The sequence below is a fragment of the Zonotrichia albicollis genome, chromosome 12, assembly GCF_047830755.1.
Source record: "Zonotrichia albicollis isolate bZonAlb1 chromosome 12, bZonAlb1.hap1, whole genome shotgun sequence".
Taxonomy (NCBI): Eukaryota; Metazoa; Chordata; class Aves; order Passeriformes; family Passerellidae; genus Zonotrichia; species Zonotrichia albicollis.
The window spans coordinates 8849097-8876352 of record NC_133830.1 but is presented as its reverse complement, the minus strand read 5'-3'; the positions used below and the strand labels follow the sequence as shown (position 1 = coordinate 8876352).

At 46.4% G+C, this 27256-nt stretch overlaps 1 protein-coding gene across 6 annotated transcripts; it reads left to right on the top strand.

The window, feature by feature from the left end:
* Positions 1 to 237: 237 nt before the first annotated feature.
* QRICH1 (glutamine rich 1) lies at positions 238 to 26254 on the top strand. 6 transcript variants are annotated; one of them, XM_014268086.3, is made up of 11 exons: positions 238 to 499; positions 1812 to 1872; positions 5330 to 5659; positions 12825 to 13841; positions 16090 to 16267; positions 16858 to 17012; positions 17762 to 17876; positions 19208 to 19316; positions 19663 to 19814; positions 20507 to 20597; positions 21377 to 26254. In XM_014268086.3, the coding sequence occupies exons 3-11, from the start codon at positions 5351 to 5353 to the stop codon at positions 21567 to 21569; spliced, it is 2319 nt and encodes a 772-aa protein (XP_014123561.1). In that variant the 5' UTR covers positions 238 to 499; positions 1812 to 1872; positions 5330 to 5350; the 3' UTR covers positions 21570 to 26254. The 6 variants fall into 6 exon arrangements, with proteins under 6 accessions (XP_014123561.1, XP_014123563.1, XP_005488415.1 ...); XM_005488356.4 differs by lacking the exon at positions 238 to 499 and adding an exon at positions 707 to 827; XM_005488359.3 differs by lacking the exon at positions 238 to 499 and adding an exon at positions 1131 to 1410.
* The last annotated feature ends 1002 nt before the right edge of the window (positions 26255 to 27256 follow it).

Sequence of the window (27256 nt, the reverse complement as noted above, 5' to 3'; positions counted from 1 at the left end):
TTAAGGTGGACTCGAGCGGGGCGCGCCCCGCTCGGCCCCGGGCTGGGGTCAGAGCGGTGTGCCGGGGAACGGGCACGAACCCCGTGCCCTGAGCCCCGTGTCTGTGCCCCTGCAGATGAAGCAAGTGCAGAGAGACTCTGCCCAGCCCCACGGGCCACCTTAAGCGGGGCCGGGGCTGGCGAGGCCGCGCCGAGCACATGGGCCCGTTAAAGCAGACCCGGCGCGGTCCCGCGGGGCGTTCTCCGCCTCCATGGGGACGCTTCGCTCCGCGCTGCCGCCCGGGGCGGGCGCGGCCCCTCCGCTACAGGCCGCGGCGCCCTTCCCGGGGAGCCCGTGCGCCGGGTCCGGCCCCACACGGGCGCGACTCGAAGCCTCGCCCCAGGAGCTTCGTGGGGATGGGGACCGGGCGGCACCCGCATGCCGCGAAGGAGCGGGGCGGCCGCGAGGAGCCTCTCGGCCGGCGTCGCTCCACGGCCACGCGGTGCTGGTGGCATCCCGGGTATCCCTACTGCGCGGGCTCCGTCCCTGTCCCCGTCCCTGTCCCTCCGTGTGTGTCCCCGCCGCGTTCCGGTGTCCCCGCGGCCGCACGCCCCGCCACGCAGGGCGCCCCCCAGCGGCCGCACCCTCCCCGCGCCCCGCCGTGGCCAGGCCCCTTTAAGGCGCGGGGCGGGCCTGGGGGCTGAGCTCTCGCGGGGCTTGGGAGCCGCGCTCTCGCGAGGCTGGGGCAGCGCGGTGATTGGCTGCAGGGGGTTGAATGTAAGATGGCGCCCAGGGAGCTGTGAGGGGAAAAGACTCGGGGCCGAGGCGGCGGCGGCGACAGGGCCGGGGTGAGGCGGGGCCGGGTCACACCGCGGCGCAGCCGGGCCGGCGGGCCGGGGTAGTGCGTGGCGGCGGCGGGGCTGGGTGGGGCCCCCCTTCGGGCGCGGGAGGAGGAGGCGGCGGTTCCGGGGGCGGCGCGGGCCCGGCGGGGAGGGGGAGGGGGCGGCCCCGCCTGCCGCGCGCGCGCGCGCGCTTTCCCGGCCCGCGCGGGCGCGCCCCCCGCTCTTCCTCCCCGTGCACCGGGCGCGTCCCCGTCACCCCCCACCCCCCCCCCCCGCCCGGGCGGCGAGGCACCGGAAGGCGCGGCCTGTGCGCGGCCCTCGGCGGCCCTGTCCTCGCGGAGCCCCCGACATGGCTCCTGCCGGGGGGGGCGGGGGAGGCGGTGTCACGGCGCCGCCTGCGGGCCCGGCCCGGCCGCCCCGCCGACAGACAAAGGCGGCGGGAGCGGCTGGGGCAGTGCCGGCTCCCTGCGGGCGGGGGAAGCCCCACGGGCTCCGCGTCCCCGCTCGGGCAGGACCGAGGCTGAGCCGCAGCCGGTGTCTCAGGGCCTAAATGCGGAGCTTCGCCTCGTCTCGGCTGGGCGGCCGAGCGGTCCGTAGCGTTCCCGGCCGCCTCTCGGGGATCACCGGGAACACCTGCGGGGGGAGGGTGGGGGGATTGCCTCTGGATGCGGTCACTGCTGCTGCTGCCTTGTTCTAAGTTCTGTGTGCCAGTAACTCCGGTGTTCCCGCCGTGCCGCGCCTGTCGCCGCACGGCGCTCTGTGACAGATGTGCTCGCACAGTCGCTCTCAGTCCCACCAGGCTGAGGGATACGATGGTTACAAATTGGGCATCTCGCAATTCCTCAGTAGGAGCTGCTAGCTGCGTGGATGAGCATATCTTTGTTTCCTGAATTTTTTTTTTCTTAATGGAATACATATTAAAAATAAAATGACTTAATAAAGAAAGAGGAACTGGGGATGGAAAGGGCTTCTTTGTTCTGTCTTCTCCAGAACGTTACAAGTCTAAGAGCTCAGGACAAGAGCAGCAGAAATACATGCAACATGGTGACTGGTGAGTCCAGATTGTCCACATGCTGCAAGTTGTGTGTGTGTTTTCAGTAACCTCAGTCTAAGTTTTATCAACTAACCGTATGTGCTCATAATCTTCAAAGAATTTCTTGAACTTACTTCTTGGAGAAACTGCAGTTATGCTGCACAGCGAGGCGTTATCTTCCTGTATTGGAGAAACTTATTGCCTGGATGCTCTTTTTTAAAAATTTTAAAATGCAGTATTAAAAACATGCTGCTGAGATCCAGTGAGGGTGGAGGTTTGTAGTTTCCAGTGTGTGTCTGTGGGATAAATGGAATGCACAAATTATTGTGTTTTAATAACTAAAAGTTGTGACTGCAGCAGCAGGCTCTGTGTGTTGCCTATAAAAGCCTGTTGAATGCACCCTAGAGCCTTACAGAGGTTTTCTGCCATAAGTGCAGGTTGGTTTAGTTTTAATGAGTAAAATTTCTGTGGGTGCAGCATTACATTTCTGAATCTTTCTGTGGACCTAGTACCTCCACTGCTGCACAGGCTGTTGGGAAGTGCAGCTTTGGGTGGTTCAGTGCTTCTAGTTAAATAATCTCAAGCAGCCTTAAAACTGATACAAATGACTCTGGGAGACACTTTTACCTCCTCCAGGGTTTGTAACTGCACCTGTAGGGAAAACCCAAGGAAGATCTTGGTTCCCTTCTGGGGCAGGAGCAGATCCTCATGGCATGGTGGGGCTCTGGTCCATGCCTGGCACTTGGAATTCTCAGCTTAGTATAGTCACTTAGTGACTATATAGTGATTATATAGGCTCTTAGTGTAGTCACTTCAAGAAAATGTAAATGATTTTTTTTTCCATGGTAGAAGAAAAGAAAGAGATTTCTTCTGACAGCTTGTGAGAGGGGAAGATTTACTAGTAGGGGAAGACTGGCCTAGTAGGCTCTTGATTTGATGCTAACAAGAACTAATTGAAATGAACCAGCTGAGCAGGGTCAAGGATTTGTATTTAAGAAATCAGTGCTTGCTTGGTGCTCAGAAGAGGTTGGTGATTGTTTGGTGGTGGATCTCTGCTGCTTATGCTTCTGGGTGTCTTGTGGCTTCTGGTCTCTTACACAGGAGAATGATGTAGCTTGTGAAAGAAGGGTTGGAGTTTCAAAAGTAGAAGTGAGGGCTAACAGCTCCCATTGGGAACAGTGGTCCTGCTGACCTCCTGACTTTCTCCTTTGAGGAGATTAACAGAAGGTGGATAGCTATTCCCTGAGTTGTTACAACACACTAAAATCCAATGCAGGAGCAGGAAGGGAGCACCTGGGAGAGGTGAGCCCATCCAGTTTAGCAGCAGCTGGCTGTCAAAGAGCATCTGTGGCACTTCTGTCTGGGATCCTGCTGTCAGAGAACATCTGTGGCATTCATGTCTGGGATCCCAGCACGGCATCCTTGAGGCTTATTCTTCCCTCTCCAAGCTGTGTCTGCTAGTGCACCTCAGGGTGGACGTGGAGAATGAGGATTCTCTTCTGAAAGCCTCACTGCAGTACTGAAGGCAAATACTTGAAAGCTCCAAGTAGAAGACTGGGACAAGTTAATTGCTCAAAATCTGTTTTCCAGCCTCAGTATATAATGGAGCATCATGCAGTTAGATGCAAAACACATTTCAGCGTGCCTGCTGTAGGTCCTGTCTGAGTCCTGAGTCCCTATGGATGCATTAACATTGTTGTTCTCCCCTGGTTTCACCCTGGCCATATGGTTACATGGGATGGGGTTAGCAATATGTGCTGTAGAGGTGCAGAGCACTCTAGGATAGCTCCTGAAAAAGTGAGTAATCTTACTGGCTCTGTCACCCAGAGCTGGCTTGAAAATGTCAGAATGGTGTCTCAGAAAGAATTGTTCTGTCCAGATGTGGGCTCTGCAGGAGCTTCTGTATGCTGATATTTGCAGAGCTGTTGGATTTGCTATGTGAACACCATTATTTGGTGTTTTTTCCTAAACGTGTTGTATATTTTAAGAATATCTTCTACAGAAATATCATACAGCAACAAATATGTCTTAAACACTTCAGAAACCATAGATAGAGCACAAGTTACCTCATGTGTTCCTGTTACCTTTGATATTTCTTTTTCTCTTGTGAGCCTGGTCCAATGCACTAGCCATGAACTTCCATGTCAACAAAAACTGTGTTTGTACTGCTGCCACATAACAGTGAAGAGGGGTTAGTGTTTGCTTCAGCTCTGCCAGGTTTTGGTGATAACTGCACTGGACTTCCAGTGAAAGCCTAGAGTTAACTCCAGTTTTCACACAGGCTTTTGCAGCCTTAAGTTCAGCCATAGCCCTGTCTCAGTTCTACTTTGTTAAATCATGGTGAAAGGATACCTAAAGCTCTGGTTTTGTACCTGTTCTCTTTAGACCTACAGTTATAATGTACATAGTGATGTGTGTCTGTTTTTCCTCCTTTATGCAGCTTGCTCTAGTAGTGCTGAATCACCTCTGCTAGTCCTGATCTTGTGGTGTTTCACATCTTTTCACAACTGTCTCAGTATCTGGTGATGTTATAGCTCAAATGCATTTATGCTCTATCAAGGCTAATTAGTGCCTTAGAAATAACCAGCATACTCACTGCAAAAACAATGTGTGGGTTTGAACAAGGGAAGTCAATACGAGAAGAATGCTGTCAGAGTATCCCCTAGAGCTGTCTGTTCTCAGGTGGAGTTATCTTTGGTCCTGGTGGTTTTCTTCTTTGCTTTCACTTCCGCCCTGATCATCTTAACTTCTTTTTCTGTCTTTCTGTTGTCTTCACACATGGCATGTTTCATGTTAACCTCTTCCTATATTAAAAGGACATCAAGAACTGATGCTGCAGTTGCCTTTGTCATTTCCAGAGCTCTGTTTCTCCATGTGTGTAGTTCCCAGTTTGAGGAAATATCTCGATTGCAGCGCTCTCCTTTTGCTTGCTGTGTCCAATCGATGAGGCTGTCCTAGTCCTAACAGCAGTGAGCTGAGTGCTGCATCTGTTGCTCTCTGTTGTGCTTCCCATCAGCTGCCTGCAATAGAATGCACGGCCTGACAGAGCACTCTGCTCAGTTTGCCACCTCTGTGGCTGCAGGGCTGGGCCGCACATATTGATCCTGAGCCTCTCTCACTAACAGTGCATGCTGCAAGCAAATGGAATGTACCACTGGATCTGTCTGGTACAGGGCTTGCCTGGTCTGGGTGAAGTGCAGAGCTAGGGGAGTTTACATGGCAGTGATCTCTGGGAGGAGGAGGAGTCACACCTAGGTGTCGTTCAGACTCCCCTGAGCTGCCGAGGGTTAATCTGAGAAATGTGTGGTGGCACAAAATGCCTCATAAAACTAAAGCATCTGTCCTGGGCATCTGGCTGTGCATGTTTGCCAGGTTTCATACAGTACTTGGTATGAGAGATTAGTTACTGGAGTTGAGAATATCCTTGCATCAAGGAAGTGCTGTAGTTAAGACTTTTACTTTCTCTTTCCTTCAGGAACCCTGAGGACCTTGCAATATGAATAATTCTCTGGAGAACACCATTTCCTTTGAAGAATACATCCGTGTGAAGGCACGAACGATCCCCCAGCACAGGATGAAGGAGTTTCTCGACTCCCTTGCTTCCAAGGGGCCAGAAGCTCTCCAGGAGTTCCAGCAGACAGCCACCACCACGATGGTGTATCAGCAGGGTGGCAACTGCATTTACACGGACAGCACTGAGGTGGCTGGGTCTTTGCTTGAACTTGCTTGTCCTGTGACAACCAGTATCCAGCAACAAACTCAGCCAGAGCAGCAGATACAGGTGCAGCAACCCCAGCAGGTGCAGGTAAGCATCTGAAATAATTTCTGAATGCATATGTGACTGGCCAACTGATGGACTAGTGTCCAGAGGTGCTGTGTAAACTTAAGCCTCAGACAAGTACTTAAGGGGCAGGGCTAATTAACTTCAGATAGAACAGCAATATTTCCCTTTCCTTTAAGGAATTTGGTAGTAAATTTGCTCTCTTGCCTGTGCCTGGAGCCCTGCTGTAGGAGGAGCCCATACATAGCAATGGAGTGGTGTCACCTATTGGAGAAACAGTCCCAGTTCTGGCATGTACACAGCTCCAGGAGCCTTGTGCTCTGAAGCTGCTATAAATACCAGCCCCCTCTGGCTGGCTGATTGTTCAGGCTGGCTCTGGGATGGAGCTTGCCTTACAGAATTTTTTTTCTTAATAAAATCAATAATCTTTAAATAGTTTTACTTGAACATTCTAAAAGTTGTTCTTGAACTGACTCTTAAGTGAGGAGGAAATGCAAGAGAGTCAACTTTAGGATGTGAATCAGGGGAAGATATTGGAAAGGAATTCTAAAGGATGCATATGCATCAAGGTAGATTATATGTTTGCACAGTGGAAGGAGTTGTCTTTTTTGTTTTTTGGGTTTTTTTTTAAGTAGATATTACATTAGGTATTTTATTAAGTAAGCAAATCCACTATCAGGAAAAAAACCAACAATTTTATAACTTAGGGAATTGCTTTTGTCTTCAGATACATTTTGTAATTTGAAGGGTTCATAGGTTCATAGGTTGCAGGGCATTTAGTAATGTTTTTCTATGATATGTTTCTAAACAGCTGAACCCTGGCTATAGCTGTAATTCTGATACACTGCACTTGAGATATGAATCTTTCTTGTTTCTGTAGCAGAATGAAAAGCTGTAAGCTCTTTCTTTTCTTTTTTTTTTTACAACAAGTGTGGGTATGGAGTCACAAATGACTGGAGTTAGGTGCTGTGTACTTGCTGCAGTGCAGTAGACTTGTGTCACCAGCTCACTTGTGTGTTTTTATCCTACAGCAAAGACAAAACTCCCTCACTGGTAACTCATCTCCAGTTACTCTCTATTGAATAAATGAATGCTTAACTGGGACTTCTGTAACCTGTTGCCCTACAGTGACTTGTGTTGAAAGGCTTTTGAAGAACAAAAACCTGAGCTCTTTCAGGCATGACTTGGATCTCTGCATGAGGCTATTAAACTGATCAAGAGTGTGTTTGGTTTTACCAGCTAGTATGTTTTCTGGAAGAAGTGGTTTTTGGGTTTTTTTTCAGCAGTAGAGCTAGGAGGGTTGGCTTTTGAGTGCCTCAGCCTTGAAGATGTGGAAAGCCCCCAGACCAATTGTAAAAGTCAAAAGGAATTTTTTCCCCTCTCACTCTTGCTGCCTCATTTCAGAACTACCCAATGTTCAGGCTTGACCCTTGCAAGGCTTCTAGTAACAGAGATAGGGAGGGAGGTCATATATCTTGTGCTCCAGAGAAAAATAACCTGACCTTCTTGTAAATAAGCATAGAGTTGCTGCCAGAGACCGGTTTCTGATTTTGGAACTGAGTGACCTGCACCCTGAACATTAAAAGCTTCTCATGAAAATTAAGATTTCAGAATTTTCCTGAAAAATGCTGTCTACTCTCTTCTCCTTGTTTTTGATGTGCCTCTGCTTTTAGATACCTGCTTTCCCATCAGTACAGATCATAATTTCTATTTGGTTGCCTACCCTGCTGCTCACTTTAGGTGGCACATTTGGTACTAGATGTGGCTGCAGCTTTTGTGTGTCAGCAGTGCAGCAGAACTCAGGTGTATTTGAGCAGCTAGCTCAGGATTATCTTAGTATTTCTGTGAGAATAAGGTGGAGAAGAATGTCTTTACCCCTTTGCAAGAGTATTTTTCTGTTTTTCAGGATTTCTTATTGAGACCTAATTTATGTTAAACTCATGATTTAGTGTTTGCTGTGGCAGCAGTGGCAGAGCTCACCTTCTGGGTAAAGCTGGATTTTGTTGTGGCTGGGGAGTGACAGTGTTCCACCCTGGCAGTGCTCCAGCTGGCTCCCTGTGCTGAAGTACTGCTTGTGTTTTATTATGATGAATTTTGGTCACCTGCTGAAGCCTCTTAGCTTTTGATTAAACTTGTCATCCTGGCACTTGGATTGGTAATCTGGTTAGTTCTTGCTAATACAATTGCAAGTCAGTGGAAGACCCTGTGGGTGACTGTGCTTATGTCTGGCAGTGCTGCTGGGGGGGACTAACACTGACCAGTCAGGTGACCTCACAGTTGAAAGTGCTGCTGGTGATCTTACAATCATGGAGATAGTGCTCAGGTTTCATCCTGGGTTTTACTTGCTGTGAACAACTAAAGACAGAGTGTCACTGCTTGCTGCTTTTATTTATTCTAGAAAAATAAATTTGCTCTTTGGAGAAGTTGTCGCCTTAAGGTGTTCTTGCCTAAAAGGCTCAGAAAAGTCTGAGCAAATGTTTATTTTAGAGGATGAGTGAATGCAGCTGTTGGGTTATGTACACTGGTCATTGCTACAGTTTAAGTGTCCTGGACTCCTTCCACACCCAGTGTCACAGGGGTGCCATAAGTGACCTTGAGAAGGAGTTGAGTTTGTCAAGTTGTCATACCTTGTTGTGCATCAGGGAGTGGCAGGGAAGGTCCGTGTTTTGCTCCAGTCAAGGAAGTGTTTTATCAGCTCTGCTTTTGGTGAGGTTGTTGCTTGTTGGTGCCGTGCATGGAGGCCATGGAATTGATGATGCCAGTGAGGTGCCGGTGCTGCTTGCTTCCCAAATATGGTACTTTTGTAGAGGTCAGTGAACCTCTTGTGCTCCTTACCCAAGAAGCTTTCACTGAAATAAAATCAGAGGACAGAAAGCATCTTTGCTTATGGTGTGTGTGGAGGAAATCCTGTTTCAGCTTTTTATGAACAGTCTGATCTCTAGGTAGCAAGATTTTCTTGGGCAGGGCTTGAGAGGAGGTTGCTTCATGTGAGCAAGATGACAGAACTGTGTGGGGAATGTTTGAATGCTCGTGTAAAATATCTTCCAGTTAATATTGTGCCTTTCTAATTGCTCAGTTCCTTATGTGTTTACTGTTCACTCTATTCTGTGACTTCAGACCTTTATAGGAGGCTGGACATTATTAATGACACAAGGCAGGGAAAGATACCCTTAAATAGTTGAGAAAAAAGTCTCCTCTCTGGCTCTGCACAGAATGCATCTTTGCTTCTGATGGCTGTGCCTTCCTCTTGCCTCTGTACTGGTTCTGAAGTTTAGCTTGAAGGCAGAGTTCCTATTTGCTTACATTTGAAAACCATGCCAGTACGATTTCAGTGTAGCAGCAGGTATTAATTAGCATTTGCTAGGGCTGAGTGGGACAATTCAAAGAGTGGTTATAGTCAAGAGTGGTGTTTTAGAGGTGGCATCTGTTTGTACATGGAAGTACTCTTCTGTTGGAGAGGTAAGCTGGTTTTCCTTGGTTCCTGTGTTTTACTGTCTTAGACCTAAATCCCTCCTCAGTGTACAGCTTGACAGCATCATCTTGATATTGTAACTGTTTAAACACACCCAGGGCCTAATTTAGCTGATGGAATTCTGTCTCTGATGTTGATGAATGAGCAGAGGAAAGGCCTGGAGTGAGAGTCGGTGTGGCAGTTGTTGTGAAAAGCTGACTCGCACCCTTCCCGTAGCCCTTGTTTACTGAGCTAGAAAGGACTTCCTGTAAAGTGGTTAAATAACAAGTTCTGATACTTCCTGCTACTGCACTGATCAGTCTTTTCACTTACTCTTCACTACACTTGCATGTCTGTTTTGTACTTGCTTATGCACTTTCTGCTGTAGCTTTGGTGGGAACTCTTGGTTACAGTTTTTAGTGCTGCACTTGCTTTAGCTTAGGGCTGTTGTTGAGGAAAGTGTATTTTAAGTCTTCTGTCCTTAAATTTGGCATAAAAAACTGAGATTACTCTTCTCATGCTCTCATTAACTTTTTTTCCCCAAATATTTGACTTTGTGTGGGAAGTTTGAGATTTACCCACATTACTTCTGGGGGCATTTGGAGCATACTTCCTGCAGCAAGTTGGCCACCTGCTGAAGGCTTCTTACCTCTTGTAGGTTTGGAGCCTGTCATTTGGGGTTCCCTCCAGATGAATCTAAGCTGTGAGATGCAGTCTTGTGTTTTGGTGATGTCAAACTAGAACTAAATTTGAAATAGTGTTCTGGAAGGCATAGTGTGGACATGTTGGTACATCTCCAGTCTTGCTCTGGAGATCTGCTCTTGGTCTGTATTACTGCTTGCTGGTTTAAATACAGCTTCAGAAACCAAGATCTCTTTGTGAAAAGATGCATTTAAGAGCCTGTCAGGTGCTGTAGGAAAAGCTACATATAATGGTTTAGAGTTAGGTTTTAGGAAATATTAGATAATCCAGTCAGTCTGCAGATGAAAGAATTAACAAGCAAAGAAAATCTCAGTTGTTTGAGAACTGCTGTTCTGAAACAACTGAGCCTGATTCCTTTTTGGGCAGGGAATCCACACAGAGCAGACATGTTATGACTCCTACTTGCAAGTTTCTCTATCAACCATTAGGAAAAAAAGTTTTGGCAACCAGGCTTCAGATGTTGTCATGGTCCTAGGGTTACTTATTTACTCTTTGCATTTGCTCAGTTCAGGACAGAATATATTTTTGGGCTTGATGTGACAGAAGATTTCCTTTAAGGGAATTTAGTTCTGCTCTCCTGTTACAATACAGGGTTGATTTCTGACAGTTTTGGTTTTCTAGGCAGCTGGTACTTGGTCCAGCTTCCAGCCACTTCATGGTGAAAAGGCATTTCTCTGTGTCATGGCAGCCTGCTGGGAGGTGATTCCTTCATGCTGTTGGATCCAGACTTTTGGCAATAAATAGTATTTCAGTACTGGTTACTTGGCATGTTCCTTTCTTGCACCAGTAACCCAGAAATTGCCAGCATAACATGTTTTTGCTTTAATCTTCAGCATAAAATGAAGATTTAAAGTCCCCTGTTGGTCTTGGCCTGTAAATTTAAAACATTCCCCTTTGTACAGAGTCTTTTATAAAGTCTGCTGCTGCTGAGTGTAATTCTCTGTCCTTTTTTCCTCAGATAGCAAGTTAGACAGTGAGGTCAATATAAGAAGCCTCTGGTCTCAGACCAGGGTAAAGCCTGTAATCATAGCAGATAAAACCAATGTTTCTTGTGTGAGACCAAAAATATCAGTGCAATAAAACGTTATTTGTTCAATCTTTGGCTTTTGCCTTGCAGGTAATCCTTTGAACAAGGATTTAAATTAATAGTAAAGACCATATTAGTGATTTTTAAAGTGAAATATTTTGGAGAATTCTTGCCTTAGGGGTGTGATTACAACTGGCTTTCTGAAACAGCCCTTCCCTGGTATCCGTGTTTGGGCCTGTTTGCCCAAGGCAGTACTCATGCTGCAGGGCAGAGCAATATCAGATAGAACTGAGGAAACATCCCATAGGTGAGTTCATCTTTTTCAATTGACTGCCTGATCAAATCCCTCATTGATGGAGCTTTTTAAGCTGTCATGCTGACATAAGGTCACATGCTTCTTGTTACCTTGCAGGAGATTATTGCAGAGTCACCACGTCATCTGGATGACAGTATCCTGCCCAGAGTTCCCAGAAGGAACTATACCCTATTCTTCCTGGAAATCAATTAATTCTTAACAGGAGGTGACTTATAAATCTGCCCTGCCAGTGGGGCATTTTGCTACCCCAGTTTTTTCCTTAGCAGCTCTTAATTGGCTGTAAATGAGTCCTTAACATTTTTCAGGACTTCTTAGCAGTGATGCTGGGAAGTGAGATTTTGTGCCCAGCAGGCCTGCACTGTAGTTCCTTTTGGTATTGTCAGACTAGTGTGCTGTCTCTGTGCAAATGCTGCTTTAGTCTGCCTGGATCCAGGAACTGAGGTAGAGAAAGGTGAGAGAACTGTGAGTAGGAAGACATTTAGTCTTGCAACTAAATAAGTCCACGTTGGCTTCAGAAAGAGGTGTTGAGTAATTAACTGCCTCCCTGAAGATGAGGTGTTAATGAAGCCTAGAGAAACAGATGGTCATGAGTACCTGGGATATGCTTCTAGGACAAGGCAGATGTAACAAGTTGCCTCTGTAAATGTGAGGAAAAGTGGAGAAGTGTCTGGACAAAGGACGTGAAGCTGTTGGGACTTGAAATTTGTGCTAGGAGCTACCTTTGACTGCTGGCTTTCAATGTGCTGCTGGACTGCTGCTAGGTATTGTGGCAGACCTTGGACAAATGAGCATTAATGTGAGAGGGTGTGATTTTTTTTTCCCCTCTAAAATAAAAGGAACTGGTTGGGAATCAAGTCAACAGATTTGTCAGTGTTATTCAGCATTGTCTAAGTGCGTGAGCTAGAAAATAAAACTGAGTAGTTTGGACAATAACTGGTATTAAATGGAATAAGTAAATAATGAAAAAAAGGTTGGTTTTAATTATCATTGCTAAAGAAATTCTTCTAGAGTTTACAAAACATGCTGCAGCATAGGCCTTTAATGCATGACAAAGATTGAGGTTGAACTTGCCACATTCTGTGTTGGCACCCACTTGAGTAGGGTTGCTGTTAATGATAGGTTTCAGAGTAATATTCCTGTGCTTTATGAGGAAAGAGCCAAGTGCTGGTTTCGACTTACCCATATTTCTTAGTGCCTGTCACCAGCAAGTGATCCTGTGGCCATCTTGGGACTGGGGTGGGCAGCAGTAGAACAATCTTCAGAGCATGGTAAGAATGAGGCAAGCTCCTGTGAGTGTGATGTGAATGACCTTTAAGTCTTGGTATTGCAAGACCTGTGCTAAAGTAACATTCTAGCAATGCAAATAGTTTTGAAGACTCTTGGATTCCAAGGATGGAATCTGTTGGCTTGAGCCCATGGAGCTTTGAGGGTGGAGATGCAGCTCACATGCTGTTCTCTATGTGCTGAGAGTCATGTGCAATGCTGAGCAAACACATCTCCTGTATCACTGGTATCCACCAGGCACTTCTAGAGTAACTTGGCTTCATTTTCCTGAAATCTTTACTAATGGATTAATACATGGAGTCAAAAGGGAGCATAAAAAGGCCTGGAGCATAGCTCTTGAGTGACAGACCATCTCTGCTGAATCACTGGTGTTTGCTGACCTCTAACTGGTGCCTTGGTGTCGTTGCAGGTTCAGGTGCAGGTGCAGCAGTCTCCGCAGCAGGTCTCCGCCCAGCAGCTCTCTCCACAGCTCTCTGTCCATCAGGCTTCAGAGCAGCCAATACAGGTGCAGGTGCAGATCCAGGGCCAGGCACAGCAGCAGGCATCCCAGACAATACAGAGTCAGTCTCTTCAGAGCCCCAGCCCATCGCAGCTGCAGGCAGCCCAGATCCAAGTGCAGCATGTGCAGACTGCCCAGCAGATCCAGGCTGCAGAGCTACAGGAGGAGCACATACAGCACCAGCAAATCCAGGCCCAGCTTGTGGCAGGACAGGCCATTACTGGTGGCCAGCAGATCCAGATCCAGACAGTTGGGGCACTGTCACCCCCACCTTCTCAACAAGGCTCCCCACGAGAGGGAGAGAGGCGGATCAGCTCTGCGAGCGTCCTTCAGCCGGTGAAGAAGCGTAAAGTGGATATGCCTATTACTGTGTCCTATGCTATTTCAGGGCAGCCAGTTGCCACAGTGCTGGCCATTCCTCAGGGCCAGCAGCAAAGTTATGTCTCTTTAAGGCCAGACTTGTTAACAGTGGACAGTGCCCACCTGTACAGTGCCACTGGGACCATTACTAGCCCCACTGGAGAGACGTGGACCATCCCTGTTTACTCTGCTCAGCCACGTGGTGACCTTCAGCAGCAAAACATAACCCACATTGCCATCCCTCAGGAGGCCTACAACGCCGTCCACGTCAGTGGCTCCCCCACAACTCTGGCTACAGTGAAGCTGGAAGATGACAAGGATAAGATGGTGGGAAGTACTTCAGTAGTGAAGAACTCTCATGAGGAAGTGGTGCAGACTCTTGCTAATTCGATCTTTCCAGCACAGTTTATGAATGGCAACATCCACATTCCAGTGGCAGTGCAGGCTGTGGCAGGGACATACCAGAATACAGCACAGACAGTGCACATATGGGACCCACAGCAGCAACAGCAGCAGCCCACACCACAAGAGCAGGGGCAGCAGCAGCAGCTACAAGTCACTTGCTCAGTAAGTTAAAACTGCCTCTTGGTCTCAGTTGGTGATTAACAACTTACAAATGTTTTGGAGAGGGAGCGTGCCAGCAGACAGCTGGTGTCTGGGAAGCAGAGATGCATCTGTCCCAGAAGCCTGAATGTGACACAGGGCACTTGGGTATAAGACTTTCATGTGATAATGTTGGTGTATAGTTATAGGATTCAAAACATTCCAAAAGAAAGCACAGTCTTGATCTTAGTGTTAAAAATTAATAGATACATACTGATTGTCAGACTCTTCATAGCAGGCATTCTGAGATCTGCAGTATTTTCCTGAGCTGTTCCAGGGGTTGCAGTGGACAGGCAGGGATAATTGCAGCCAAATAAGGTGTGCTAGTATGTACTAGTCATGATCAGTTACTTTGTGTTGTGCTGCACATGGGAGTCCACAGCAGATCCGGTGCCCAGGTGAAGTATTGAAATCTGACTTGTTGTGAGCAAACTTCCAGGATCAAATGTACTTTAGAGTACATAAGGTATTTAAAATAAAATACCCTAAACATATACACAATTCCAGGGGGAAGGTACTCTCTCTCTAGGGGGGACAACAAAGCTACTAGAGGTGAACATGATGGTTTTGGGAGTTGACCCTCTCAAAACTGTGGAACTGAGAACGAATTTGCCTGCCTGCCCTGTGGCATTGTGCTTCTAGGGGATCTGGGCAAGTTGCAGTAATTTTGGTCTATTTGTGAAAAATACAGGTTTGTTAAGAAGCATCTGCCAGTTCAGCAGATTCATGTCAGCCAATGTCCAGCCTTCACACTGGACAGAGGTGTCTGTGAGGTTGGGGCAGGAGACTGTCCCTTGGATTGGGCTGATGGAGGGAGTTGGCTCTGGAAAGCTTTCAGCTCTCTGCAGAGTAATGTGGCAGCACTGGAGAGCAGAGGCTCAGTCCTGCTCCTACAAAGACAAGGTGTCAGGTCACCCTTGGTCTCGTGAAGGCAGAGAGAGGCTTTGCTGCACAACTTAGTGGCCATGTGCCTTGATTAAAGCTGGGCCTGCTCAGGCAGTCTCTGCTGCAGCTGCAGGGGCTGAGAAGCAAGAAGAATAAGAGCTGATGCTGAGAATAAAAAGCCAGCCAGAGGGAGTTGGAAGGCTCCAGTCTGAGGCTCTTGCAGACTTTGCCTCTTAAGCTGTTGGTTTTTTATACTGAGGTTCAGGTATTTAAAGTCTCCATCCTGTTTTCCTATGCCATGGGCTGTAGTACTGTGAGAGCAACTTCCACTAATATTGACACTTAGCAGTATCAAAGGAAAAGCTGCTTTTTGGAGTAGCACTTAGGAAGGAAAAAGCAAAACTGTTTTGATGTAAGAATTGCTATTTCTGTAACATTCAGGGTACCAGTGAGAGCTTGACTAAAGTCTGTAAAGCTGTTAATTGAGGTAGATATGAGATTCTGTGGTATAGAATTGAAAAGCTGTAGTGATGAATGCAGAGTGAGTGCAGCTGAAGGGCTTGCTGCAGGTTTTAGATTGGTGCTATTGGTTGCCTGACAAATAAGTTTCAGTTTGAGATGAAAATTCTTGGTGACCTGAGGTCCCACAGCAAAGTAAATTTCCGAAGGGTCTGGAAATGCTTTAAGTCTGTAATAAGTCATGCAGTCACTCTTCACACAATAATAGCTACTCCCCATTAATAATATTTGGTATTTTGAGAATATTGCATTGAAATTGAATTGATGTTTTGATGCTGTGTTCTAGTCTTACTGCTTTATACTTTTTACAAATGAATTAATCTTATTTATCACTATGCTAAGAACAGAATGCGTTTATTCTGTGTGCTTTTATGTACTGCTTAAAGAAGAGAGTCTGGACAGGGAGGGATGGCAGTGGTGTATGGCATGTGATTGTACCCAGGACCTTCCTTAGGGCAGTCTAGGTGTGGAGCAGCAGTGGTGAGTAAAGCTGGTGGCACCTTCCTGTTCAGGGCTGGTGGTCTCTGTGGGCTGCTCTTGCAGTGAGATGGATTTCAGTGGTGATTCAGAGTGACAAGTGAGCTGAAAAGATGGATCTGTCCGTTCAAACTGAAAGAGTTTTTGCAGTGTTAAATATTCTTTTGTGAGCAGCAATTCAGGTCGAACAGCAAAAGTTGCATTCCTTGGATTAATTTCTTGTTGGGAGTGTTGCAGAAGGTTGGTATCCTGGGGCTACAGGTATTGTGGGATTCTTGGGTTTTGTCCAGCTGTTGAAGTGTGTGTATAAACTGAGGGCTTTCTTTCATAGGCTCAAACCGTTCAGGTTGCTGAAGTTGAACCACAGCCGCAGCCACAGACTTCACCTGAACTTCTACTTCCAAACTCTCTGAAGCCAGAAGAAGGTCTTGAAGTGTGGAAAAGCTGGGCACAGACCAAGAATGCAGAGCTGGAAAAAGAAGCCCAAAATAGACTAGCACCTATTGGAAGTAAGTGCCATTGACAATATCGCCTTTGTTTCCTTTCAAGTAGGATTAGGAGTGACTAAAATGTTATGTGTGTGCTGCTCTGGAAAACCCTTTGTTTAATCAGTGATTGTTCCTGAATTTAAATTTTAATTTACTCTGCAGTGCTAATTATTGTGTATTCCCAGTGCCACAGGTCATGTTTTAGCTCTGTGCTGAGCCCCCTTGAGCCCCCGGGCTGACAGCAATAGAAAAGGGCCCTGCATGGCTGTGGTGGTGGACAAACTGTCCATCCAGGCTGGTAGAACACTCATGGAGTTGCTGTTTTCCTGTTGCTGCAGGGCAGCATTTCACTGGGAACATGGTGAAAGAAGGCAATAGTCATGCATTTGGGAGGGCAGAGGATCTTCCTATCAAACTCTTGCCTCTTTTATCTTTTATTATTTCTGACAGCCTAAGATCTGGATTTATTTCAACTTGCATTACTATACTGGGAGAATGAGGTAGTGCTGAACCTGCCAGATAGAATGGAGATGTGGGAAATCTTTCCTGAAATGTTAGGAAATAATATGGCTTTATCACTTCAATAATATAGCTTTGTTTTGTTTTTCCAGGGCGTCAGCTGCTGAGGTTCCAGGAAGATCTCATCTCCTCAGCTGTGGCTGAGCTGAACTATGGTCTGTGCTTAATGACACGAGAAGCTCGGAATGGTGACGGTGAACCCTATGATCCAGATGTGCTCTACTACATCTTCCTGTGTATTCAGAAGGTAGGTTGGGACAGCTCTATGTGCTGCACAACTGTCCCTGCTGTCAGCATGTGTAGGGGGACTCCTGGTTATAAAAACAGAGACTCTGACTTCTATTGAGCTTACCAACAATTTTGTAAGAAAAAAATCTCTTTGCTTAAAAACCTTGAAAACATGAGATGACTTTTCTGTCCCTACTGCAAGCAATGCTTTAGTCTATGAGTTAAGTTTGTGAATAACTGAGTTCAGTATCACAGTGAAAGTAATAAATCCATTTAGCTTTTTTTGATTGGGAGGAGAAGGGTTGGATGATGTTTAAAGAAGTCATCAATGTCAAGACTTAAATTTAGTTGAACTTTAACAGGCAGGAACTTAGCTTTATGTGCTGTGGAAAGTATGAGCTTTCTGGAAGAGCTGCAGGAACAGAGCTACACTTGGACAGGGAAATTGAGCATCCTTGTTGTTAACCTGAAAAAGTAGCATCCACTAGTCTTGTGAAATAACTAGAAGTGAACACACCTGAAATAAAAGGTGAAGTCCAATCAGCTTTACTTTGTAAGATAGTTTTTCCTTTTTCTGTCCTGGATAGTAATGGAGATTGCCTACCCTGTATTCGCCTTGGTGCTAGAGTACTCACTCTTTAGCAAACTGCATTAGCCTTCAGTGCTGTGCTGTAAAATGCTCAGCTGAGCATGTGGGCCCTTAGGATGAGGTCAGCTCTGAGGAACACACTTGCTGCCACTGTACTGGGCTGTTGTGATCTCTTACAGTATCTCTTTGAAAATGGCCGAGTCGATGACATCTTCTCAGATCTCTACTACATTCGCTTCACTGAATGGCTGCATGAAGTTCTTAAGGACATACAGCCCCGTGTTTCACCTCTTGGTAAGGGCTATTGTTCAAGAACTTTAAAACTTCCTAGAGCTTGGAATGTTTAAACTGAACCTCTAGCATGAGTGTAGTCTGAATGGAAACCTTTTTGAAGTATGTAACATCCCTAGGCTAGCTACTGCTGGTCAGGGAGAAAAAAGTGATGTTTGCAGTGAATGCTGGGGTTACTGCAGTTGTCAGGCTCTAACCCTGACTGTCATTGAGCATTATTTGTCTGTCACTTGTCACCAATCAGAAGGTACATTGTGGGGACTTTGTAGTGTCATAAGATTGGCTTACTTGGCAGGCAGCTGATTCTTGATTTGAATCAGGTTTCCTCATATGAAGTGGTAATACATCCTGCCTCTAATATGTGTTGTTTCTTTGGGAGATAATACAGCACTGTCACAGTGCCATGCAGCCAGATGGATACTGTCTGCAGAACCAACTGAGTGTGAAAGGAAAAAACAATGAGTGAATAAAGCCTCCAGGGCTGCAGTCAGTTGCAGAGTTGCAGCTCAACCTTGTGTTTAGGAGCTCATGGCAACACGGATGGGGGAGGCAGTTCCAGAGGAGACAAACTTTGACAGAGAACTGTATGAGAACTAGATAAAAATTGGATTTTCAGAACATGGAAACCTGGTTTCTCATTGCCTCATTCCCTTTGATATGTTTGGACATGAGTGAAGAAGTTAATTCTTATGTTCAGTAAAGTAGCTGATGTTACAGGCTAGGTGGCTAAGTGGCACCATGGTTTTGGAATCCTTTTGTTTTCAGTCTGGCTGTTTGATCAGTGCTTTGACATTCCACAAGCCCCAGAGTTCATACTGCTGTCTTTCTGTTTATCTGTATATTTGGAGTGTAGTATTTTTCTTCTGCACAAAGGGGAAAAAATATCTGAGAATTAAAGGATTACTCATGTGTCCAAATACATCACTTGGCACTGTGTGCTCACTGAAGCTGTGCACAGGGCCAGGAACTGATTTGTTACACTGGCCTGCCTGCTCTCGCATATTATTGGATTAAGAGCATCTGCATTGGAGTCAAGCCACCAATTAAAAGCATTTAAGTGCATATTCTCTTCTCTGTGGGCTGGGATGTATAGGCATGTTGCACAAGCATACTCTCCACAGCTAGAGGTTGATGGATATGTACAAGTGTTTCCTAACTGTACCTGCTATTTAAAAAGTTATTTGCAGAGCACTGAATCTTGACATTAGTGAGAATCTCCTCTTTCTCCTTCTGTTAAGATTTATATGCTCTCCACTACTTACAGACTGCAAAATGCTGCCTGTGCTCATGTTGTGTCTGTCCCCTGGCATGATGCTGACCTCTGATTATTGCAGGTTACATCCTCTCCAGTCATGTAACAGAAGAGATGCTGTGGGAGTGTAAGCAGCTTGGAGCTCACTCCCCTTCCACCTTGCTCACTACACTGATGTTTTTTAATACAAAGTAAGTACTCAGGTCTTAGGGAATCTTGGGGAATAAAAGAACTTCAGAGACCTTAAAAGGATTGGTGTGAAACTGCTGCACTGCATGGGGCAAAATCACAAGTTTCAGATGGTTGCACACAGAGCCCACTTGTAGCTTCATCAGACAAAGATGCAGTATAACAAGGAAGTGAGCTAGCAGAGGGCAGACTGAACCTGGGGCTTTTGTTTGCTTTGCTGCTGGAAGAGTCCTTAGCCCAGTGGTTGGTTTGCAGCCTGCTCATGATGACTAAAGATAACTACCTTGCTGTTGTGACTGTGTCCCTTGCTTGTCTCTGAATGTCCTGTGTTCTGTTCTTGCTGCTCAGATACTTCCTGTTGAAAACAGTAGACCAGCACATGAAGCTGGCCTTCTCCAAGGTGCTGAGGCAGACCAAGAAGAACCCTTCTAATCCCAAGGATAAAAGCACGAGTATCCGCTACATGAAGGCGCCAGGCATGCACCAGACAGGACAGAAAGGTAGTGTCTAGGAGGTTTCTTTGGTAATATTTTACTTACTTGGGCTTGAAGAAGTGGATGAACCTGGAGATGTTTGCAGGTAGGGAATCCAAGGCTCTGCAGTTACCTGGAGCCTGGCAGTATGTGTTTTCCATGCATTCTGTCCAAGAGAGGGTAGTACCTTCTAATCATAACCCTGGGGACATACCTTGCCAGAGGCATGTGGGACTCACCAATAACTAAGGATAATTTTTTTGTTACTTTTGTTTGTTTTTTTTTTTTTTTTTATGGGCAAAGAGACTATTGGGTATAAGTGCTTATGAAGAGATGGAGAAAATTCTTTGGGAGGGCTTCTCTTACCTTGATTCATGTGAACTCATAAGAATTCCTATGTAAGTACAATCTATCCTCTTAAAAGCACAGGATGCAACTGAGGCTTTGCAGTCTCAGTAGTGATATTTCCCTCATTTTGTGCACTGGTAGGGGAGAAATGGAAAGAAGGATATGGATGGGTTGTGATCTTCTATAGCCTTAGGATATAGCAAGCTCTGCAAAATGCTTTTAAGCATTTATAGCCAGGTGCCTCTGCCCTGGAACAGCCATATGTTTCTTGCTAGCTCTTGTGTGGTGACAAGGTGCTGCAGTGTTGAGGCTCTGTGGTGTGCTGTGCTTACACAGAGTGTCTGACAGACTTCTGGGGGGCTGGTTTGTAGTTACAGATGACATGTATGCAGAGCAGACCGAGAATCCAGAGAACCCCCTGAGGTGTCCCATAAAGCTGTATGACTTCTACCTCTTCAAATGGTGAGAGCTCTCGTTGTGTGTGTGGTGCTTGTCTTCTGTGCCTGGGGAGCTGCACTCTGTGCCTGGCTGAGTTTTCAGTGCTGTGATACCACTGGCACAATTCCTGTATTTCCATAAATTTACTTAAATGGAGAGGGGTGCTGATGTGAGAGAGTGGGATTAACTCTGATGGCATGTAAATAGAATTTTTGGGGTATTTAAGAGACAAATCCTGATTTGTGAACTGGCTGCTCTTAATCTTGGACATTTGCTGTGTTGACATGAACTTGTTCTTCTGCTTGTGAGTTGCAAGTCATTTGGAGGCATCCATTACTGAAGGTAGGATTAGGGTCCTATTCCAACTAGCTTCTGAACAAAAATAAGGACTTGCAATGGAGATTGGAGTGTGCCTCAAAGGATTCATCTCTAAATTATGATGATTCTGAAATTTAATGTAATGGTTCATCTGCACAGATAGATCTGCAGGTAGCCTGAATATGAAAATGCCCCATCCTTTCTTCACTCTAAAGGAAGGACCCCTAAAGCCATGTGTGTGTTATGCTTACCAGTGTGAAATAAAAACTACTTTCTTGTAGTCCTCAGCATGGCTTTTTAACCTTGGCACGTCCTAAAACTTTGGAATGAATGTTGCCTCTAGATGTATCTCTGTACCTTCATCATGTGTGTTATCAGGCAGCTGTTCACTGTCAGGATTTGTGAAGCCTGGGGTGAGGACAGCAGTGCTATCTCTGTTCCAGCACATTTTGTTAGTCTGGTTGTTTCTGATCTTCCTCACACAGCCCCCAGAGTGTGAAAGGCCGGAATGACACCTTTTACTTGACCCCGGAGCCAGTGGTGGCCCCCAACAGCCCGATCTGGTATTCCATCCAGCCGATCAGCAGAGAGCAGATGGAGCAGATGCTCACCCGGATCCTGGTGATACGAGAGATTCAGGAAGCTCTTGCCGTGGCTAATGCCAGCTCCATGCACTAAGGCATCCTTCGTGGCTCAGATGGGGTGGGGCAGGGTGATGGGGGAGGGACAAGCAAAGAGAAATTGTACAGACTTTTACACTAAAGGAGATGCCTAAGTTTTTGGTTTTTTATTGGTGTAGTTATGAAGCCCTTTTAGGCTTCTTCTCTTTAAAAGAATCTAAAGGAAAACCTACCCATTGTGTATCCTACCCAACACACCAAACTGTTGGAACCATTGGAGGCTGCATATCCCCTGCAAGCTGGGAGCTGTGGAAAGCTGCTGGTTGACTCTGGGTTTTTTTTATGATGTAGAAAACATGAACTACAGGATTGGCCTGGTTGGCTGGGGCCTCTGTCTCCTTGGAGCACGTGCAGCCTAGAGGGCACAGAATGATGGATGGACCTGCCCAGCCAGTGGAGGAGAGGCAGGCATCTTCTTTTCTTGTGCTTGGACGTTAATTTGCTGTTATCTTGGAAGAAAGAGGAGAGAGTGAACTGCAATTATGATTTATACAAAAAAAAAACAAAACAACAATTTCTATTCAGACCTTTAAGTGACATTTTTAGATGTTAAAAGTACAAACTTTACCACACTCTTCTTTTTTGGCCTAACATTGAGGCCTTAAAGCTTGAGGCTTCTGTGCCTGATGGAATTCTTGTAACATACACTTGTGTATCATATAAAGATACCACCCTGTTTCTCTTATGTATTCTTACTCTAGTTGTTTATTAAGAATGACGAGCACGTCTTTTCAACATGCCATTGAACAATGTGTCTTTATTTGGGGAAGAGTGAGCTGTGAGGGTGGGGGGTCATTATACAAAGATCAGTGTGCAAACTGGTTGTTTTCATCCCTGTTCATGCTTTCCAGCTCAGCTCTGCTGGATTTCTTTCACCCCTACAACTTAGGAAGGTAGAAGGGCATACACTTCTGTAGAAGGACCTGAATGTCTGCTTGCTGATGGAAGCTCAGTGCCAGGCTAGGAACATGGGATCTGTGAGACCACATCAGACTGTCCTAATGTTCTGTGGCTTTACCCCTAGGCAAATCCCCCTCTTTCCACCTTTTCAAATGCATCACAACAACAGCATGATGGAGGGGTAGTGGAGGGAAAAGGCCTTCCAGGAGCAGCATATGGCTTACTCCTGCTGTTTAACAGCCTTTTCACAGTTTTTAACACAGCTGTGTAGCTTTTGGCATCATTCATGATCATAATCCCCAGCCCTGTAGCCTTGCCTTGCTGCATCTTAAACGGTTGCTGTATTTTATATCATTAACAAATAGTCTGCTCTTTTGAAGCCAGCAGGTAGCCAACTGTGCTTGAAATGGGAGATCACTTGCCAGGCTTGTTACTTGTGCCACCAGCTTCTTGGATGCAGAGAAGTTACTCTGCTTCTTGAACTTGTCTTCCCTGCTTCTCCACCTCATGTCCCTTCCCTGTTCCAAAATACACAGATAAATATTTAGATATATATTACAGTAAAAGAACTTAAACTTGTGTACAGGCAAGCAACTTTCCTGAAGCCTCTGTTGTCCTGCACCTATCTGTATTGAGAAGGAAGGTCTGCCCTCTCTGTTGGTTGTGCAAGAGTGTAAATTGATGAGAGTAGCCAGTGTTCCCTGTCTTTGTGCTTGTGAGCAGTGTTGAGGTGTGCAGCTTAGAGAGACTTCCCAAGGCCCTGATGCTTCATATTGATGTTGGTGTTTCTGAGGGAGCAGGTGTGCCTGAGGTAGTGTCAGTATGAGCAGTTTGTTCCCTCTGCAGGACTCTGTGCTCAAGTAGGTGTGTGCAGAGAGGTGAAGCAGCAATGCACTGTTGTTGTTTTAGACTCTTAGCTCAGTGTCTGCCCTCAGAACTAGGCCAGAGGAAAACAGCCTGGGATCACTGCCCAGATCCCAGTGGGTCAGCTGGGAAGGTGGTGCTTAGGGTGGGTGTAGTGCTGGCAGCAAGCACTGGGACCTCAGTTTGTCTGCTGGGAGCCAGCAGTTGCCCCATTGTAGGGTGGCTCTTGGGATCACCAGTACTGCTTTGGCTGTCAGAAACCTCTGTTCCTCTCACTGTATCACAGTGACTGGCATGTCCATCTTTGGCCCTGTTTTAAGTCTTTGAAGATATGGTTGGGGCAGGCTCCACTACTCCAAGCAGCTGCATGTGCCTGCTGCACAGGGTGTGCCCAACAGGCATGCACAGAGTGGCTTTCCCTTTCTTTTGGGCAGTTTGTCCCATTGTCAGAGCAGAGTTGGAAATCCTGCTGCCTTGGCTGTCTCCATCAAAATACGGCAGATATTAAATAATCTGCCAAATACACACTGTACCAGTTGCTTTACTGGGCAGCCTTGAGAGTCACCTCCTAACACTACACATTGACAGGAACTTCAGCTGAGCTTTCTGGGGAAACAGAATTCCATGTTACCTTAAAATTCTAGATTGTGTACTTTCCTTACTATTCTTAACTGCAAGATGATCTCAAGTCTTTGTAGGGGGAAGAGTTCTCCTTGGAGGATACTGGTTAAGAACAGGGAAACTGGGCACATGGTGAGCTGTGGAGATCTCCTGATGATTGATGGACTGGAGTGTTTCCATTTCTTTCTCATTGTCCACATGTACATAGGAGAGGATCTGCTGATGCAGAAGTGGACTGCTGCACTGTTCTGTACTGTCTCATCAGAATGTCCACTGTGTTCACTTCATTCCCTATTTTTAGAGACAATCGATATACTGTGACTTAAGGATTATTTTCCTGAATCTGGCTTCTAGTCTGTCTCTCTGGAGCTAGTTTAAAAGGTACAGTATTTCTAGAATTTAAATACTATGTTCTTTGATAGTGAAGAACATGATCTGCTCCCTTGTAGGGGCTCGTAGGAAGACGTGCACAGAGTAGCACAGAAGAGTGCTGTGGCTTAGGGTTGCTATCCACATTCTGGGAAATGTTCCCAGTCAAACATGTAAAATAGCTGTTTAACACTTTCCTATAACCAGCTTGACTGCTGCTTAAAGGGCATTCCCCTTGGCTCTGAGAGTGCCAAACTGCTTGTACTGCTCTTGTATGCGTGTATATATTGACAGGAACTCTCTGTGCCCTATGCCTTGTACAAGACAGGCTCAAAATGCATCCATCTCTAAATAAATAGAGCTGAGAAGTCAAGCTAGAGACCCTGTGTTGTTGATTTTGAACTGTGCCCATCTTGTCACTTTGGTATGAAAGGAACCATAGAAAGCAGAGACTGTTGTAAAGCACCTCACATTCTGACATGAAACTCATGTATTGTCCAAGCCCTTGACGTTTAACAGTGTTGCTTTCTTTAGGGAACGTGTAGCCTCTTACATGTGTCCACAGCACCATTAGATTTTCATTTGCTTTCAAGAGGTCAAGCATTTCCTCTTTAAGTGGTAATGGCTGAAGCAGCGGAGAGCAGACTAGGGAGTGGTTCCTCACTCCTGTCTGAAGCAGTGTATAAAGGGAATGGTCTAAGAACTTCATAGGGCTCTCACCTGTTGGCTGCTTCTCCCCTAGAGGTCTAGACTTCAGAGGGGTCACACGATCTGAAGTAGTTCCTGAACTGTTCTGCCTTGGACAATACAAAAAGACTTAATCTGATTTCTAAATAAGAATCCTCTTCTGCACTTTTGCTGCTAGGGCAGAAATTAAGACAGTCTTGTTCTCAGCTGCATCAGGGCTACTGTCTGCCTTGGCATACATAGAAGGGATGAGGCCTCAAATATTCCTATGCTATGATAAGAGCAGATCCAGAAATGGTAGAAAAGAGCCCCCTGAGTGTACAGGGGGTGGAGGATTGCTGGTACTGTAGTTTCTCGTCCTCTTGCTGGACTGAGTGCTGCTGGACACTGAATGGCTGTGCAGCTGTCCAGCCATACCACATTCTTACCCAAGTTTAATACTGACTGACTTGGAGTTAGCGCTTGGACTCCTAAATCACTCTTAAAGTGGGCTATCAACTGTCTTCCACCCTATATGGGGCTTTTCTCCCCATCCTGTTGCTGGAGCTGCTCCTCTCAAACATTACAGGGAATGCACCTTATCCTGATGATTCAGCCTCTTCTGTTTTGTTGGTGCCAATGCTTAGGAAAGAGCCCTTCTTGCTTATACCTCTTCCTACCTTAAGGAACATCTCAATTCTTCCAGAAGTCTTGCTGCCATGCTTCCCCCAATCTCTGAAGCGATTGCTGTGTCCCTGCTTGTCGGTTTCCTTTGCTGCGTGGCTGAAGCTCTGCTCTGACGCTGCAGTCACATTCCCTGTAACCTTGTGCATGGCAGACACGTTTGCCTGCTTCTCCTTTGGCGTTGGAACTCAGCAGAACGGGAAGGCAGATTAAACCCACTTACAGCAGCAATAAACCATGTCTAGAGCTCGAGGGAACTGCAGGAGAGAATGAGGTGGAGGGGATGTCTCAAAAAGGCAGGGTCCAGTTGCAGCCCAAAACCTCGCTTGATAATGAGTGTGCAGCCTATATGCAAAATACATCTTGTCTGTCCCTCCTGTGTTGACCCAGGTCTAAACAGCACATGTGATTGGCATCCTGCAAAGTGACCTTCAGAACTCTCCAGTAGCTTTGCCCCGTGAGTAACTCACACTACAAATCATTTTAAAGAGATGCACTCAACTATTTTTTTAATTTAATTTTACTCTTATATTCTCTGCTCTTTGTAATCTGCTTGGAAATAAAATGTTTTTCCCTGCAGCCTTTGTTGTAGTCTGTTTGAGAATCATTAAACTTTGCCTGATGTTTCTGTTGGAACAGAAGCCAACACACCTGTTTACTGCTGTGCCCGTGCCTGTAGCACAACAGCTCAGATCTGTGTGTCCCTCCAAGGTAGGCTCAGCAAACCTTTGTTAGCCTGTTCTTTTTTTAAAAGGGTAGAGAGACCTGTCATGCTGATCTTGGTCTGGCACGATGCCTCCTGTTGTGCCGATCCTGTGACAGGTGATGCTGACTCGAGGGTGCGTGTCCTTGGCAGGCAGCGCTTTCCCATCTCTGTTCACTTCCTGTGTCCTACAGGGCAACACGAGGAACACATTTCTTGAAGCTGCTTTCTGATCTTTGAACAAGGAATTAACCTTCTGCAGCAGGGAGTTGTAGGCACAGGAGCACTGCACTGTACTTTAGTCCCTGAACTAGTTAGTGTTAGACAGGGGTTGCCTTGGGCAGGGTGTTCTGGGGAGCAGGTCAGAAGGGGTGTGGTTGTCTCATGTCCCTTGTGCTCTGAGGCTGAGTCTGCAATGTCACAAGTAAACCAAGAGGAGGAAGTTGTTCAGTAACCTGCAGTACAGGAACTTTTCCTGATGCTCAAATGGAACTGCAGGGATGGGAGCATGTCATCCTGGAAAAAGCCAACTGCTATGTCCTGTAAGGCTCCTCTGAGGCAAATCTGTGTTTGTGCCTGTTCTGCTCCTCCTGGCACAGTCCCTCTGCTCTTCTCCAAATTCCTCCCTCCAGCCCCAGTCTGTGGCACAGATCTGAAGGGGCTACACCCCATCCCCAGTGTGCAGCTGTCCTCTTCACACTGCTTGTTTGTACAGCCTGGCCTGGTGGCTTTGGGAAGAGGGGGCTGATGCCTAGCTGGGATCACCTTGGATGCTCTCTGGTGAGACTGCTGCCTCTCTGCCTTTCATTCCCCTTTAAGGTGCAAGACTGGCCTCGCAGCTGCCTCTTGACTTTAATCTTTTGTGCAGCTCCCTTTGA

Excerpts from the sequence above, each read along its gene's own strand:
- QRICH1 (XM_014268088.3), top strand. The coding sequence starts at position 5,351 with ATGAATAATTCTCTGGAGAACACCATTTCCTTTGAAGAATACATCCGT. Across the intron at positions 17,013-17,761 it reads TCTTCCTGTGTATTCAGAAG|TATCTCTTTGAAAATGGCCG; the intron begins GTAGGTTGGGAC and ends GATCTCTTACAG. Across the intron at positions 19,317-19,662 it reads CTGATGTTTTTTAATACAAA|ATACTTCCTGTTGAAAACAG; the intron begins GTAAGTACTCAG and ends CTTGCTGCTCAG.